Source organism: Amphiprion ocellaris, chromosome 13 (genome assembly GCF_022539595.1).
Source record: "Amphiprion ocellaris isolate individual 3 ecotype Okinawa chromosome 13, ASM2253959v1, whole genome shotgun sequence".
In the NCBI taxonomy this organism is placed as follows: domain Eukaryota; kingdom Metazoa; phylum Chordata; class Actinopteri; family Pomacentridae; genus Amphiprion; species Amphiprion ocellaris.
The window spans coordinates 26862349-26876052 of NC_072778.1; the positions used below are offsets into that span (position 1 = coordinate 26862349).

General features: G+C 39.2%; 1 protein-coding gene across 2 annotated transcripts in view; it reads right to left on the reverse strand.

Moving 5' to 3' along the window:
* The window catches only part of LOC111583589 (storkhead-box protein 2-like), a 73230-nt gene that overhangs the window by 28869 nt on the left and 30657 nt on the right, over nt 1-13704 (reverse strand). For both annotated transcript variants that reach the window (XM_055016610.1, XM_055016611.1), the window contains exon 2: nt 4457-4609. In XM_055016610.1, the coding sequence (XP_054872585.1) occupies nt 4457-4609 (153 nt within the window). The remainder of the gene's footprint in view (nt 1-4456; nt 4610-13704) is intronic.

Below are 13704 nucleotides of genomic sequence, written 5' to 3' on the forward strand. Positions count from 1 at the left end.
ATGCAGGCTCATATACAGTATATTGACGAAAGTATTGGGACACCCTTCCAAGTAATTGAATTCAAGTGTTCCAGTCACTTCCATGGCCACAGGTGTATAAAATCAAGTACCTAGGCATGCAGACTGATTCTCCAAACATTTGTGAAAGAATGGGTCACTCTTAGCAAGCTCAGTGAATTCAAGCGTGGTACCATGATAGGTTGCCACCTGTGCAATAAGTCCATTTGTGAAATTTCCACAATACTAAATATTCCACGGTCAGCTGTTAGTGGTATTCTAATAAAGTGGAAGCAACTGGGAACAACACTGGCTCAGCCACGACGTGGTAGACTATGTCAAATCACAGAGCAGGGTCAGCAGATGCTGAGGTGCACAGTGCACAGAAATCACCAGTTTTCTGCAGAGTCAATAGCTACAGACCTCCAAACTGAGTTTGGCTTTCCGATTAGCTCAAGAACAGCGTGGAGAGCTTCATGGAATGGGCTTCCATGGCTGAGCAGCTGCATCCAAGCCTGACATCACCAAGTGTAAAGCAAAGCATTGAATGCACTAGTATAAAGCACACCGCCACGGGATCCAACCGCCCCACCTCTCTCCGGTAGTGAGTTTAGTTCCGCTTTCTCCCTCACCCTCTTTAGCCACCCTCTCACCCTCTGGCTTTTCTAATTACTAGTTTTAGTTCTAGTTAATTTCCTTCACCCAACTTGGTTCTTACTGTTCATTCTATTAATGAGTTCTGTTATTCCTTTAACTGGTCTGTCGTGCTGTGTACTGTCTGCTTGGGTTCAAAACCGCACCGTGACACAAGGTGTGCTTTAAGTGCAGACTATCAACTTTAATATGAGGGGGATTTTATCCACATCAGGTGAATGGTGTAAGAATTATAACACATTTTATGTTCCCGTCACCTTTATAAGGGACCAAAAGTAATTGGACAATTGGCCGCTCACCTGTTCTATGGCCAGGTGTGTATTTTCCCCTAATTATTTCTCGTACAAGGAGCAGATAAAAGGTCTGGAGTTAATTTCAAGTGTAGTAGGTGCGGAATCCAGTGAGGCCAACTCTTAATATGAAGTCCAAAGAGCATCACTATCAGTGAAGGAAGCCATCATTAGGCTGAAAAATAAAAACAAACCCATCAGAGAGAGCAGAAACATTAGGTGTGGCCAAATCAACTGTTTGGTACATTCTGAAAAAAGAATGCACTTGTGAGCTAAGCAACACCAAAAGACCCAGAAGACCATGGAAAACAAGTGTGGAGAATGACAGGAAAATCCTTTCCCTGGGCAAGAAAAACTCCTTCACAACAGTGTGCCAGATCAAGAACACTCTCCAGGAGGTAAAAGTCAACAATTAAGAGAAGACTTCACCAGAGAGAATACAGAGGGTTTACCAATGGGTGTAGCTTACCAATGGGAGTAAACTATTAGTAAGCTTCAAAAACAGGAAGGCCAGATTAAAGATTGCCAGAAACATCTAAAAGAGCCTGTGCTGCTCTAAAACAACATCCTAAGCACAAATGAAACTAAGATCAACTTGTACCAGAATGATGGGAAGAGAAGAGTCTGGGGGAAGGAAGAAACTCCTCAAGATCCAAAGATACTAGCTCATCAGTGAAGCGTGTAAGGGTGTGGTCATGTATGGCTGCCAATGGAACCGGTTCTCATAAATTTATTGATGTGATTGCTGACAAAAGCAGCAGGATGAATTCTGAAGTGTTTCATAAAATATCTGCTCATATTCAGCCAGATGCGTCAGAACTCACTGGACGGTTCTTCACGGTGCAGATGGACAATGACCCGAAGCATACTGCCAAAGCAACCACAGAGTTTTTTTAAGGTAAAGAAGTGGAATGTCCTGCAATGACCAAATCAATCACCTGACCTGAATCTAACTGAGCTGCATTTCACTTGCTGAAGACAGAACTGAAGGGAAATGCCTGAAGAACAAGCAGGAAGTGAAGACAGCAGCAGTAGAGGTCTGGCAGAGTATCACCAGGGACCAAACCCAGGAACCCATAGACATCAGATGATGTCTATGGGTTCGACACTTCAAGCTGTTATTGACCGCAAAGGACGTGCAACCAAATATTAAAAGTGACAGAATTTTGGACAGATTTTTCTGATAATGTTTGTTCAATTAATTTTGGTCCCTTGAAAAGGTGGAGTGCACAGATATAATTCCTACACCGTTCATCTAATTTAGATGCAAATACCCTCAAATTAAAGCTGAAAGTCTGCATTTAAAACACATCTTGATTGCGTCATTTTCAGATCCGTTGTAGTGTACAGAGCTGAAAATCTGAAAACTGTGTCACTGTCCAAATATTTATGGACCTGACTGTGTACTTGCTGACTTCATTTCCAACACCTAGATCTTAAAGGGATAGTTCGGGATTTTTGACATGAATCTCTATGGCATCCCTATCATTAGTAACGTACACTCTCACTGTCTTACCCCCGACAGTGTCTCGTGAGCCGAGTTCTGGTCCGGTTCTGGTCGCGGCGAAAGTAGTCCGGCAGGTTTCCAGGGTCACTTAAATAAAACGTATTTCTTCTAAAAACAGCATGTGTTCAAAAGAGTGATTTATTTGCATCACAAAACCCATTTCCACGAAAAAGTCACACCACGTAATCACTTGGCACTACTTCCTGTCCCGTTGTATCAATGCGCGCTGTCCTCCAGCTGACTGCTGCGTACATGTGTTGATATCAACAACACATGCGCAATCAATGCGCGCTGCCTGGAGGACAGTGCGCATTGATACAACCTGCCGGACTACTTTCGCCGCGACCAGAACCGGACCAGAACTCGGCTCACGAGACACTGTCGGGGGTAAGACAGTGAGAGTGTACGTTACTAATGATAGGGATGCCATAAAGATTCATGTCAAAAATCCCGAACTATCCCTTTAACTTGCCTCTAGTAATTGAAGTGCTGGATAGCAATAAACCGTTTCAACTAAATGACAATAAAAATGATTGTGGTTGATCCCCCCAACACAACAAGGACCATCACCAATCACTTAGGACCATTTACAGTCAAACTACATGCCCAGTGCAAGTACCCTGCTGTCATCTTTGACTTAGCAGTGAAATGTATAAAATACGCAAATCTTTAAATTTTTTACAATGCACAAAGCCAATAAAGTAAAATAAAAGAAATTTCCCTACCTCACAAAATCAGTCTGAGAAGATAACAAAATATTGTAAACTCACTGAGAGACTGCACTGCGCAGGGCAGACAGCTGTCTCTGCTTGCACGTAATTACATCATACGAGGGCTTATAAGCTTTGGTGTTATGATGCAAATTCTCTAAACATACAATGCAAAAAGTCAGATCGGGCCCATTATGAAACATGACATAAATCATTTACTGCCTGATCAAAAATAAAAGCTAACATGAGAAGAATTATTGTATTAGTGGTATTATACTTGGACTAATACTTATAGGGTTTTTACGTGGAGACAAACAAGTACTTTACGGTGATGGCTGGTTAGTAGAGAACATATATGCAGTGCTCAACGAGTTACAAAGCTTAGTTCAGGGTCAGTCATCTTAATAAATTACCATGATCAGATAAAACAGACAAGATCCGCGTACGCGGCAAGCATAAAACAAGCTTAACTCACACAGACATCCGAAGAACATGAAAACTCCACCCAGAAAGGTTTCAGCAAGGCTGGGCTCAATCAAGTAAGTACAGCTTTACCTCTGCCTTGTCAAGTTAATTTGTACAATGAACAGTTGAGGGAAATATTTATGTATACACATAGATGCAAATTTGGTCTGCAGGCGCTGCAGTTAAGGCACTGGACTACTGATGAGAAGTATGGGGGTTTGAGCTCGGGCGCTACCAAGATGCCGCCCTATCTGCTCCACAATGCCATAACGTTGTTCTGACCCCAGCTTCCAAATAATCTGGGATGCATTAAAAGACAATTCTCCCTTGTGATATCAACAGAGCACATTTAAAAAACAAAACAAACAAAAAACAAACAAACAGTATAGCTCAGCAGCATTTGCTTGTCGTGGGCAATAGGTAGAGGCCTTTGCACACCAAATCCAAAGATTTTGGCAATTAAAAAATATATGTAACATTTCTTCTGGACCAATATGTTTTAGAATTAACTGGCAATGCAAATACTGCACTAACTACGACAAATTGAAAATCTGACGAATACAGTGATGGATAAGATACAACATGTGTCTGTATCTGGTCAACTAAAGCCTGGAAAATTTTAAATGCAATCCAACAGTAAGATACAAGAATGTAAAGCACTTTGTTGAATTTACCATGTGCTCTTGTATGATTTAAAATATGAAAAGGCAAAGCAAATAAATACAGTGAATTTAATTATATATCACAGTGTTTGTTTTATTCGAACCATTAACTGTGATGCAGTGAACAGAGTTTAACGGATGGTGTTGGTTGGTGACTGATCCTGGTGTTACCTGGAAAACATGTCTGCAGGTGTTCAGTTAGGGCCTCCTGGGTGACAGGTTTATGGGTGGAGTTCATAGCAGAGATAGCCAACAGCAAAACCTCACCCAAAGGGATGAACTGTGATTGGCTGATCGGGGACATACTGATGGGTGACACATCACCTGTGAAAAGACAGAAATCAGTTACTTTGACTGACACTTGGATTAAAGACTGCCTCTGGTAAAAATCAAGTTATTTATCTTGTTAGCATTTTCAGTGGAACAGAACATGAGCAATAAAAAGCAGTCAATGCCATGGCTAAGTATTTCCACCATAATAGCAGTTCACCAATGGTGGTCTCTAAAACTCAGATTGAGACTTCTAGGGTATCATACACAACATACACAACAAGTCAATCCTGTCTACTTGTGAGGCGGGTTTTCCATATCATTATTCAGCACTGGTTTCTGGCTGTGAGAGTGTTTGACCAAAATTGTAAGTGACCTCATGTGTTTGAGTTGCAGTGGTGGGATGGGTGCAGAAGAAGGCAGAACTTTTGCACTCTGGCATGTTTAAGTGGACAAATAAAAACATTTCAAAGACTGACTTACCGTACTCTAGAACACCACGCACATCCACCAAATCATGCTATTTTTTCAAATCTAATATCCTAAACTAAATATTCTAAGTAATTAAAGTCAGTGTAGTTAGACATTGTTATCAAAAATATTAAAATAAAAAATTACAGCTCATGAAACCTGCCAAAATCAATCTCAAAATATTAGAATATTTCTGTCTTCATTGAGAATGCAGAAATATCTAAACTGTGAAAAGTATGTTCTTGTATGTTCTGTCAGTAATTGCTCAGTATTAGATGCACCTTTAAAAGCACAACAGCCTCATTAGTGGCATTTGCCTTTTAATATTGCACACACATGAAAGACACACTGAACAAAGAAAACTGTTTCTGAATCCCAACTTATCCTAAGTTCAGAGACAAGAATTGGTTGAAATCAAGAAGTTGAATAAAAGAGACAGAGATTTAACTTTTTGGCTGTATTACCCAAAATGAATATTGCTACCTCATGTTTGGATAACATGAATTAAATTAATGAGAGAGACCTTCAGCTCCTAACAAAAACCTGCAACACACATATTCTAGTGTGAATCGGCAACCATTTGCATCAATAAAGAACTTTTAAGTGAACCCCATGCCACGTGACAAAGGGAATCAACACCATGTGCAGACAGCCAACATGTGAAGAGAATATTCAGCTGACACATTAACCCAACATAGTATTTTACCTACTTCAGGACACATTTTTGTAAATTTTCATAAAAAGACGAACAGCAATAATGCGCGAGCCTGTATCTTAATACTTTTTTGATTTCTCTGACGTTTCTGTGGTTATCATTTCCGAGCACAGTAGCTCTTGGGACATGTACAGTCTGGACTACTGGCTCTCTGTTTTAGTCCATTCAATTTGAAATAAAATAACAGAAAAAAAAGCAAAACAAACCTTAAAGAATTCACCATAAATAAACGAGACGAAAAAAATTGAACTGAAAAACCAGGCTATAGTTCGCAGGTCATACAAAATGGACTCAGAGTTTTGGAGTAAAATACATTTCCATCATAATAATTTGAAAAAGACAGTGTGAAGACAGAAGAAACAGCTCATGAGCTAAAGCACCGCCTCATCTCTCAGACATAGTGACATTTCTGTTAGTGGAACTGGTATACTGGCATTTATTGATAACTCCCCAGCTGATTGAACCAGGATGAGAGTAATGAATACAGAGGTCTACAGAAACATCCTGTGGGCTAACATTCAGATAATTACATCAGACTCCTCATACCTCAATAGATGAATGGAGAAACACAACAAATGTGGATGCTTTCACATACACTACCAGTCAAAAGTTTGGACACACCTTCTCATTTAATGATTTTTCTTTATATTCATGACTGTTTACATTGTAGACTCTCACTGAACGCATCAGAACTATGAATGAACACATATGGAATTATGTAGTAAACAAAAATCTGTGAAATAAGTCAAAACATGTTTTATATTTTACATTCTTCAAAATAGCCACCCTTTGTTTTAAATACTGCTTTACACACTCTTGGCATTCTCTCAGTGAGCTTCATGAGGTAATCACCTGAAATGGTTTTCACTTCACAGGTGTTCCTTGTCAAGGTTAATTTGTGGAATTTCCTGCGTTCTTAATGGGGTTGGGACCATCAGTTGTGTTGTGCAGAAGTCAGGTTGGTACACAGTTGACAGATCTGATCTGACAACTGGTAGAATCCATATTATGGCATGAACCAATCAGCTAAGTAAAGAGAAACGACAGTCCATCATTACTTTAAGAACGGATGGTCACACAGTCCAGGAAATTGCAAAAACTTTGAATGTATTCCCAAGTGTAATCGCAAAAACTATCAAGCGCTACAACGAAACTTGCTCACATGAGGACCGCCCCAAGAAAGGAAGACCAAGAGTCACCTCTGCTGCTGAGGATGAGTTCATCAGAGTCACCAGCCTCAGAAATTGCAAGTTAACAGCAGCTTAGATTAGAGCCCAGATAAAAGCCACACAGAGTTCTAGTAGCAGACACATCTCTACATCAACTGTTCAGACAAAACTGCACAAATCAGGTCTTTATGGTCAAATAGCTGCTAAGAAACCACTACTAAGGAAAAGCAACAAGCAGAAGAGATTAGTTTGGGCCAAGAAACACAAGGAATAGACATTAGACCAGTGGAAATCTGTGCTTTGGTCTGATGAGTCCAAATCTTAGATCTTTTGGACTCAAAAGATTTGAGATCTTTTGAGTCCACCTGCCGCATCTTTGTGAGAGCAGAAAAGGTGAACGGATGGTCTCTACATGCATGGTTCCCACCATGAAGCATGGAGGAGGAGGTGTGATGGTGTGGGAGTGCTTTGCTGGTGACACTGTTGGTGATTTATTCAAAACTGACGGCACACTGAACCAGCATGGCTACCACAGCATCCTGCAGTGGCATACCATCCTGTCCAGTTTGTGTTTAGTTGGACCATCATTTATTTTCCAACAGGACAATGACCCCACCACACCTCCAGGCTGTGGAAGGACTATCTGACCAAGAAGGAGAGTGATCGAGTGCTGCATCTGATGACCTGGCCTCCACAGTCACCTGACCTAATCTAAAATATGAAATGTGTTTTGACTCACTTCACAGATTTTTGTTTCCTTCAAAATTCCATATGTGTCCATTCATAGTTTTGATGCCTTCAGGGAGAATCTACAATGTAAATAGTCATGAAAACAAAGAAAAAACAATAGAAGATGTGTCCAAACTTTTAACTAGTAGTGTAGCTGCACTGCATGGTACAAAATCAGCAATTTATCCAATCATGCTCTGTGGCACGTCTGAAAATGGTGAGCAGGCTCAGTTGATTCTGATCTTGCATCAAGGTGGCATAAGAAAAACATCCGAGGTGACTTTGAAAGTGCGGTTTATTGTTGGGTAGAAACAGCAGGATGTTCAGTCAGGCGTCTAGTTATTTTTTTGCACAATGCCAGATGACCCTTCATGTTCTTTTTGGTCAGGAGTGGTTTTCACTATTTGACCTGTTTTTGAAGCAAGAGAGTTATGCACATTTACACACGGAACAACAGTAATTTCATCAGTTGGTTATAATCGTATCCCTGACATAGAGAGTGGCTCTCACTGTGGTTCACAGGAGTCCCAGAGCCCCAGACCCTGACATGTTCTATTTAAGTGATGTTTAGATTCAACAGGCCTGGTAGTAATCATACATGGGTGTGGTTGGTGAAACAGAGTCCAACTGTCAAATGAATTTGGTCATTTGTTCGATTGGTAGCATAGCTAGACAGCCTTTTTTCTAGAAATAAATTAAATTCTCATTGTAAAACTGCATTTTGTTTTTCCTTTTGATTTCTTTGTGTTATATGAAAATTAGTTTGATGATCTGAAACATTTAAGTGAGACATATATGCAAGGCTAATGAGACTGGCCTTTTCAAGTATGGCATAGCCCCCATTCACAGACCATCATATGGCATGGCTTTTGTATGCACCATGTTTTATTTATACTGTGATAAATCACAACATCTGGGCACTTGGGACACTCCAGAAAATTCAGGGTCACTTGAGCCAACCCATATCTATAAGCTTTACCAAAAAAAGAAAGGTTGAAGCCTAACCTTGAAAGTAGAGAGGCTGTAGAAGCACATATATGCCTGCTTCTAAACAGCCAACAGCTATTGGGATAATATAGTAGTATGAGGTGTACAAAAACAGACCTTGGTCATTCAGAGCTTTCTATATAAGGGGGAGAATTATTATATTCAATTATGGATGTAGAGGAAGCCAATGAAAATAAGCTAATATGGGATAAATTAAAATATGACCTTTCATGCTAGTTCTCTTTATCCCTTTTCAGACATAGTGCCTGTAATTTTGCTGGATTCATATTTTTTTTAAAGTGATGATATTATGCCTGAAAGCACAGACAAAGAAAAACTGAAAATTGTAATTTCATTTTCAATGGCAAATTCTTCTTTTGAAAGACAGATTCTTTTTTTTCAATGACAAATTTGATTTTGAATGACAAACTCGCTTTATTTCCAATGACAACATACGCTGGCTCCATACCAATACACCAAGTGATGTACAATAGATAGTAATGCAAGACAAAGTTAATTGCAGCTTATGAAATAGTCCAAATGACGTCCTTTGTTATTTATGTTTTCCTTAACACTAAAATCCTATCCATGTGTGATGATAATTTATCTACTATGTTATCAACAGCAAAATAAAACTAACCTGGCTGCTGTGGTGGAGCTCAGGACTCAACCTGAGGATGGTCACTATGCAACAGATGGTTTAACTGCAGTTTATAATCTGTGATACTGTGTGTGGCAGCTAACCTGACACACAGTGTGACCTGCTACTCGACACTGATCAATTCACTCCATGTCAGGGATAGTCTAGGATTATAACCAGCTGATGAAGCTACTGCTGCTCTGTAAACGTGCGTAACTCAGTTGCTTTGAAAACTATCAAATAGATTCTGGCTGATACTTTGGATGTAAAACTATAAACTCAGCTTGAAGCAACAAACTACACTGTGATTCTGTGTGTGATAGTTAATCTGTCAGGTGTGAAGACAAGCTCTCAATGATGGTGTTAATTTTGTAAATGGGTAGTAGGTCTCTTATCTCTCTCTTGATTTAGAGATGCACATATGGATCATGCTTCTGTCCAATGCTGCTGATATTTAATAAACTCGGAATTGCCTTCAGGTAATTTTGAGTGTATCATTAATCTCAGCTGCTTTTATCACAGTGAAGTTTTATTTTTTTGGACACTTAAATTTGTAGCAGAATAGATTTTAAATTGTATTGCAAAGTGAGTGAGAAAGGTATATTGTGATTTTGGCACACAAACTGTGTCTTAAGCACTCTCTGTGATTTTGGACAAATATTGGTGCTGAATTGTTGAAAAAGTCTTTGCCAACATTTCTTTATACAATTGTAAGCACTGTAGCTTATGTGTGTCTATCAGTTGATGTGACTGGGTGCAGTTCAGACTTGCCGTGGTCAAAGTGATATGGACACATTACTAGGTGCACAGTGAAGTACTCACCCCCATTGGAAGTTTTCACCTATCATTGCTTTTCAACATTTAATCATAGTCAATATAGCTTGGCTTTGTTGACAAGAATTTACAAAAAATGCTCCTTTCATGTCAAAGTTAAAACGTTTCTACAAAGTAATGTCAATTGTTAAAAAAAAATATAAAATGTAAAGTAAGTGACTACATTTCTTTCAAGTCAGGATTTAGTAGAGGCATCTTTGCCTGCAATTACAGCACTGAGCTTGAGTGGATCGGTCTTAATCAGCTTTGCACATGCAATTTTACCCCATTCTTGTGTGCAAATCTACTCAAGGTCTGTCTGGTTGCATAGGGATTGTGAGTGCCAACATCCCTTTTCAATTCCAGTCACAAACTTCCAATTGTATTGACGTCTGGGCACTGACTCGACTACCAGAGCATTAACCTTGTTGTTTTTAAAGCGCCACTCTGTACCTTTGGCTATATGCTCTGAGTCACTGTCTTGCTGGAAAAAAAAGTCTTCCCTAAGTAGCAAGTCTCATACAGACTGCATCTAGTTGTCCTCCAAGATAATTTCCCTCTACCTTGCTGCATACATTTTACCCTTTACCTTCACAAGTCTACCACGGACTACTGCCGAGAAGCAGCGCCACACCATGCTGCCACCACCATGCTTCACAGTGGGAACGGGGTTTTTGTGATAATGTGCCGTGTTTGGAGTCTGGCAAACACAGTCTCTAGTCTGATGGCCAAAGAGCTTCAGTTTTGGTCCAATAAGAACAAAGAGCCTTCCAGTTGACTTCAAAGTGTCCTACATGCTTACTGGTGAATTCTAGTCAAGACTTGACATGAGCTTTTTTCAACAGTGACTTTGTCTTTGCTACTCTCTCATAAAGCTTGTTAAGAACTTGGACCCTGACTTGCTTGGTCCCTAATTTTTTGAGGATGGTATGCTCTTGACAGAATTCCACATGCAATTTATTCTTTTCTTTTTAAAATGATAGAATGTAGTTAAAAGTATATTCAGTGACTTAGACATTTTCTTGTATCTATCCCCTGATATGACTGTGAACTCAGACCTCAGATTAAAATCCAAAATACAGCACCTTCATCTGTACTGTACTAACGTTAAATAGTCTTTATTTTATTTGGTTTCATACATAAATGCTGGTGAGTGATATCTTTACAGTATTGCACACTTATGTTTTCCCAATAATATTGCCTCAGGGAAGTATATATGTGGTAAAAAAGTATTGGTTGTAGCAAAGAAATAGTTTGAACTCCATGACCGACATTTATGTACACGAAAGAACTATTATCAACATACAAAATTAAAATCTGTCTGACAAATGTTGATAATGCTAAAGCTACTGTACTTGATAACAAATCTGACAGTTGTGGGAGGGATTTGACTTTTTTCCCTCAACAGACAATTTTATTTGTAAAGAAACTCGTGCTCATTAATTCAGAGAGCTCGACAGTTGTGATTATCTGTCCAGGCTAGGTAAAATTCTTCTAAATTAGTCAAACGCTACTGCCTTTCTAGCTTTCACAATGTCTACTTTAAGGTACCCATTTACAAACTGTACCACAGAGCTAGCCTTCTGGTCCATTGCTTTCATTTTTAGAGGGGCAACAGTAACAAATGTTATATGCAGTGAGGTTACAGCACTATCAGCAAGATAACTGACAAGGGTGACAGTAAAATTAATGTACCTGCCCGCCATTATACTGGATATTGAAGTGAATAATACTGAAGAAAAATTAATTAAGAAAAAACAGGTCTGATGAACAGTTACCTGATTGAGTATTAATGTGTAAAAGACAGGCATTTATTCCATAATCTATATTTAGGGTACGAGCACCGAATGTATGAAGACCCTATTGAAACCCATGGGTTTATTATTAGCCCGAGATTCTTTTCCCGTTTTTTGAAACTCAAATTTGGCGGCCTTAAAATACTCCAAAATGCGTCAAACTCTGCACACACATCAGGACTGGCGAAAAATGTGGTATTCTGGGGGAATTGCATAGGTGTGTGTGAAAATGGCTTAATAGCGGCACCTGGAAATTTTCAAACATTTACTACAGTCAGTATATGTCATCTACAGCTATGAAATTTGCTACACATATGTAACACGTCAAGGCACACAAAAAAGTCTATTACAACCATGGCCAAAACACAACAGGAAGTCAGCCATTTTGGATTATGTGTCATATTTGGACAATTTTGGACCAATTTTTGCACATTTTCAAAAGCTATAAAATTAAACCGGGTAACTCCAACAGAGCTGCAATTTGGCCAGGATGTACACTAGGGTAATGACTTTTTGACTTTTTTTTCTCAAAAATTATTTCCTGTAGCACTAATGAATGAACTTTTGCCTATTAATGATTAAAATGACATTTATTCTGTTGAAATATTGAAAAAGGTCACGCACAAACCACTTTGAAAAAATCACTATTACTATCAATGGGACTAAATTTGTTAAGCCCAAAGAAGCATTCACAAACAGTACCAAATGCACCAACCATAGAAAAGTAAATGATTCAATGCCTTAAAAGATAATCTAAGTGTTGGTAGTTGTTTTGAAGTTGATAAATTCTGGCCAAAAAGCTGATAATTAAAATTTTTAAAATCATTTTGTGCGTGAGGTTTTTTTATCAAATCACCTTAAAAGTAAGATTTTATCTAATCTTTAATAAAAGTTCATCAAATTATGATACAGGGATATGAGGTTGTAAAAAAGTCATCACCCTAATGTACACCAGCCATGTGTGATCAACAGTTATCAGAATGCTCCGCAAAAGTCTGAGGACGTGGAAATGGTGGCCCCCGAAATTTCGACGTTTCGCCATAAAACAGGAAATGCTGTGTAACTGGCCTGTACATGCTCTACTCTATCTCAAACTTTATATATGTCATCAAAATCCGGGCCCGATGACATTCATAGGCCAATAAACAGTCACAGTGATAGCGCCACCTGGTGGATGGACAGGAGGTACTCTATAACTAGCCTGAACATACTCCAATCTGCCTGAAACTTTACATGTGTGATCATAGGTCCTTCTTCACCAGATACATAGGCAGAAATACACTTTCAGTCGCAGCGCCATCCGGTGGACATGCTTGAATTCACTGACCAGCAAGGACCCATGCAAGGACCCATTCAACGCTGCTTGCAGCTTTAATTGTCTTTTTTTGTTTGTTATGTTTAAATAGTGACATTCATTTTTACTCAGTTCAAAAGGGTCATTGGAATAACTCCCCCGGTGTTCATTTTCAGTCATATTTCTAGACATGAGATCCACTTCATCCAAACTGTAATAAATGCCATCTCTCCCTTCATCAGACAATGCTTTTCCTTGGACTTTATATAAAAGACAAATGTTGTGACGGTGACATCACCACCTGATTTGTGTCCCACCATTTTGAAGCCTTGAATTTTGCATTTATCCGTCAGATCTTAGTCTTTTAAAACCAGGCGTAATGTGCAAACAGTGGATAAGACTATAACACCTGAGGCTTTTGCTCTCCCGTGGAAAAGACAAAAGTAATAGTGGAATGGTGTAGTGGTGTGACACTTAGTCCTGTTCCATCAGCAATCACAAACAGGCATCATGCTCGTCATGCCAGAAGGATCGT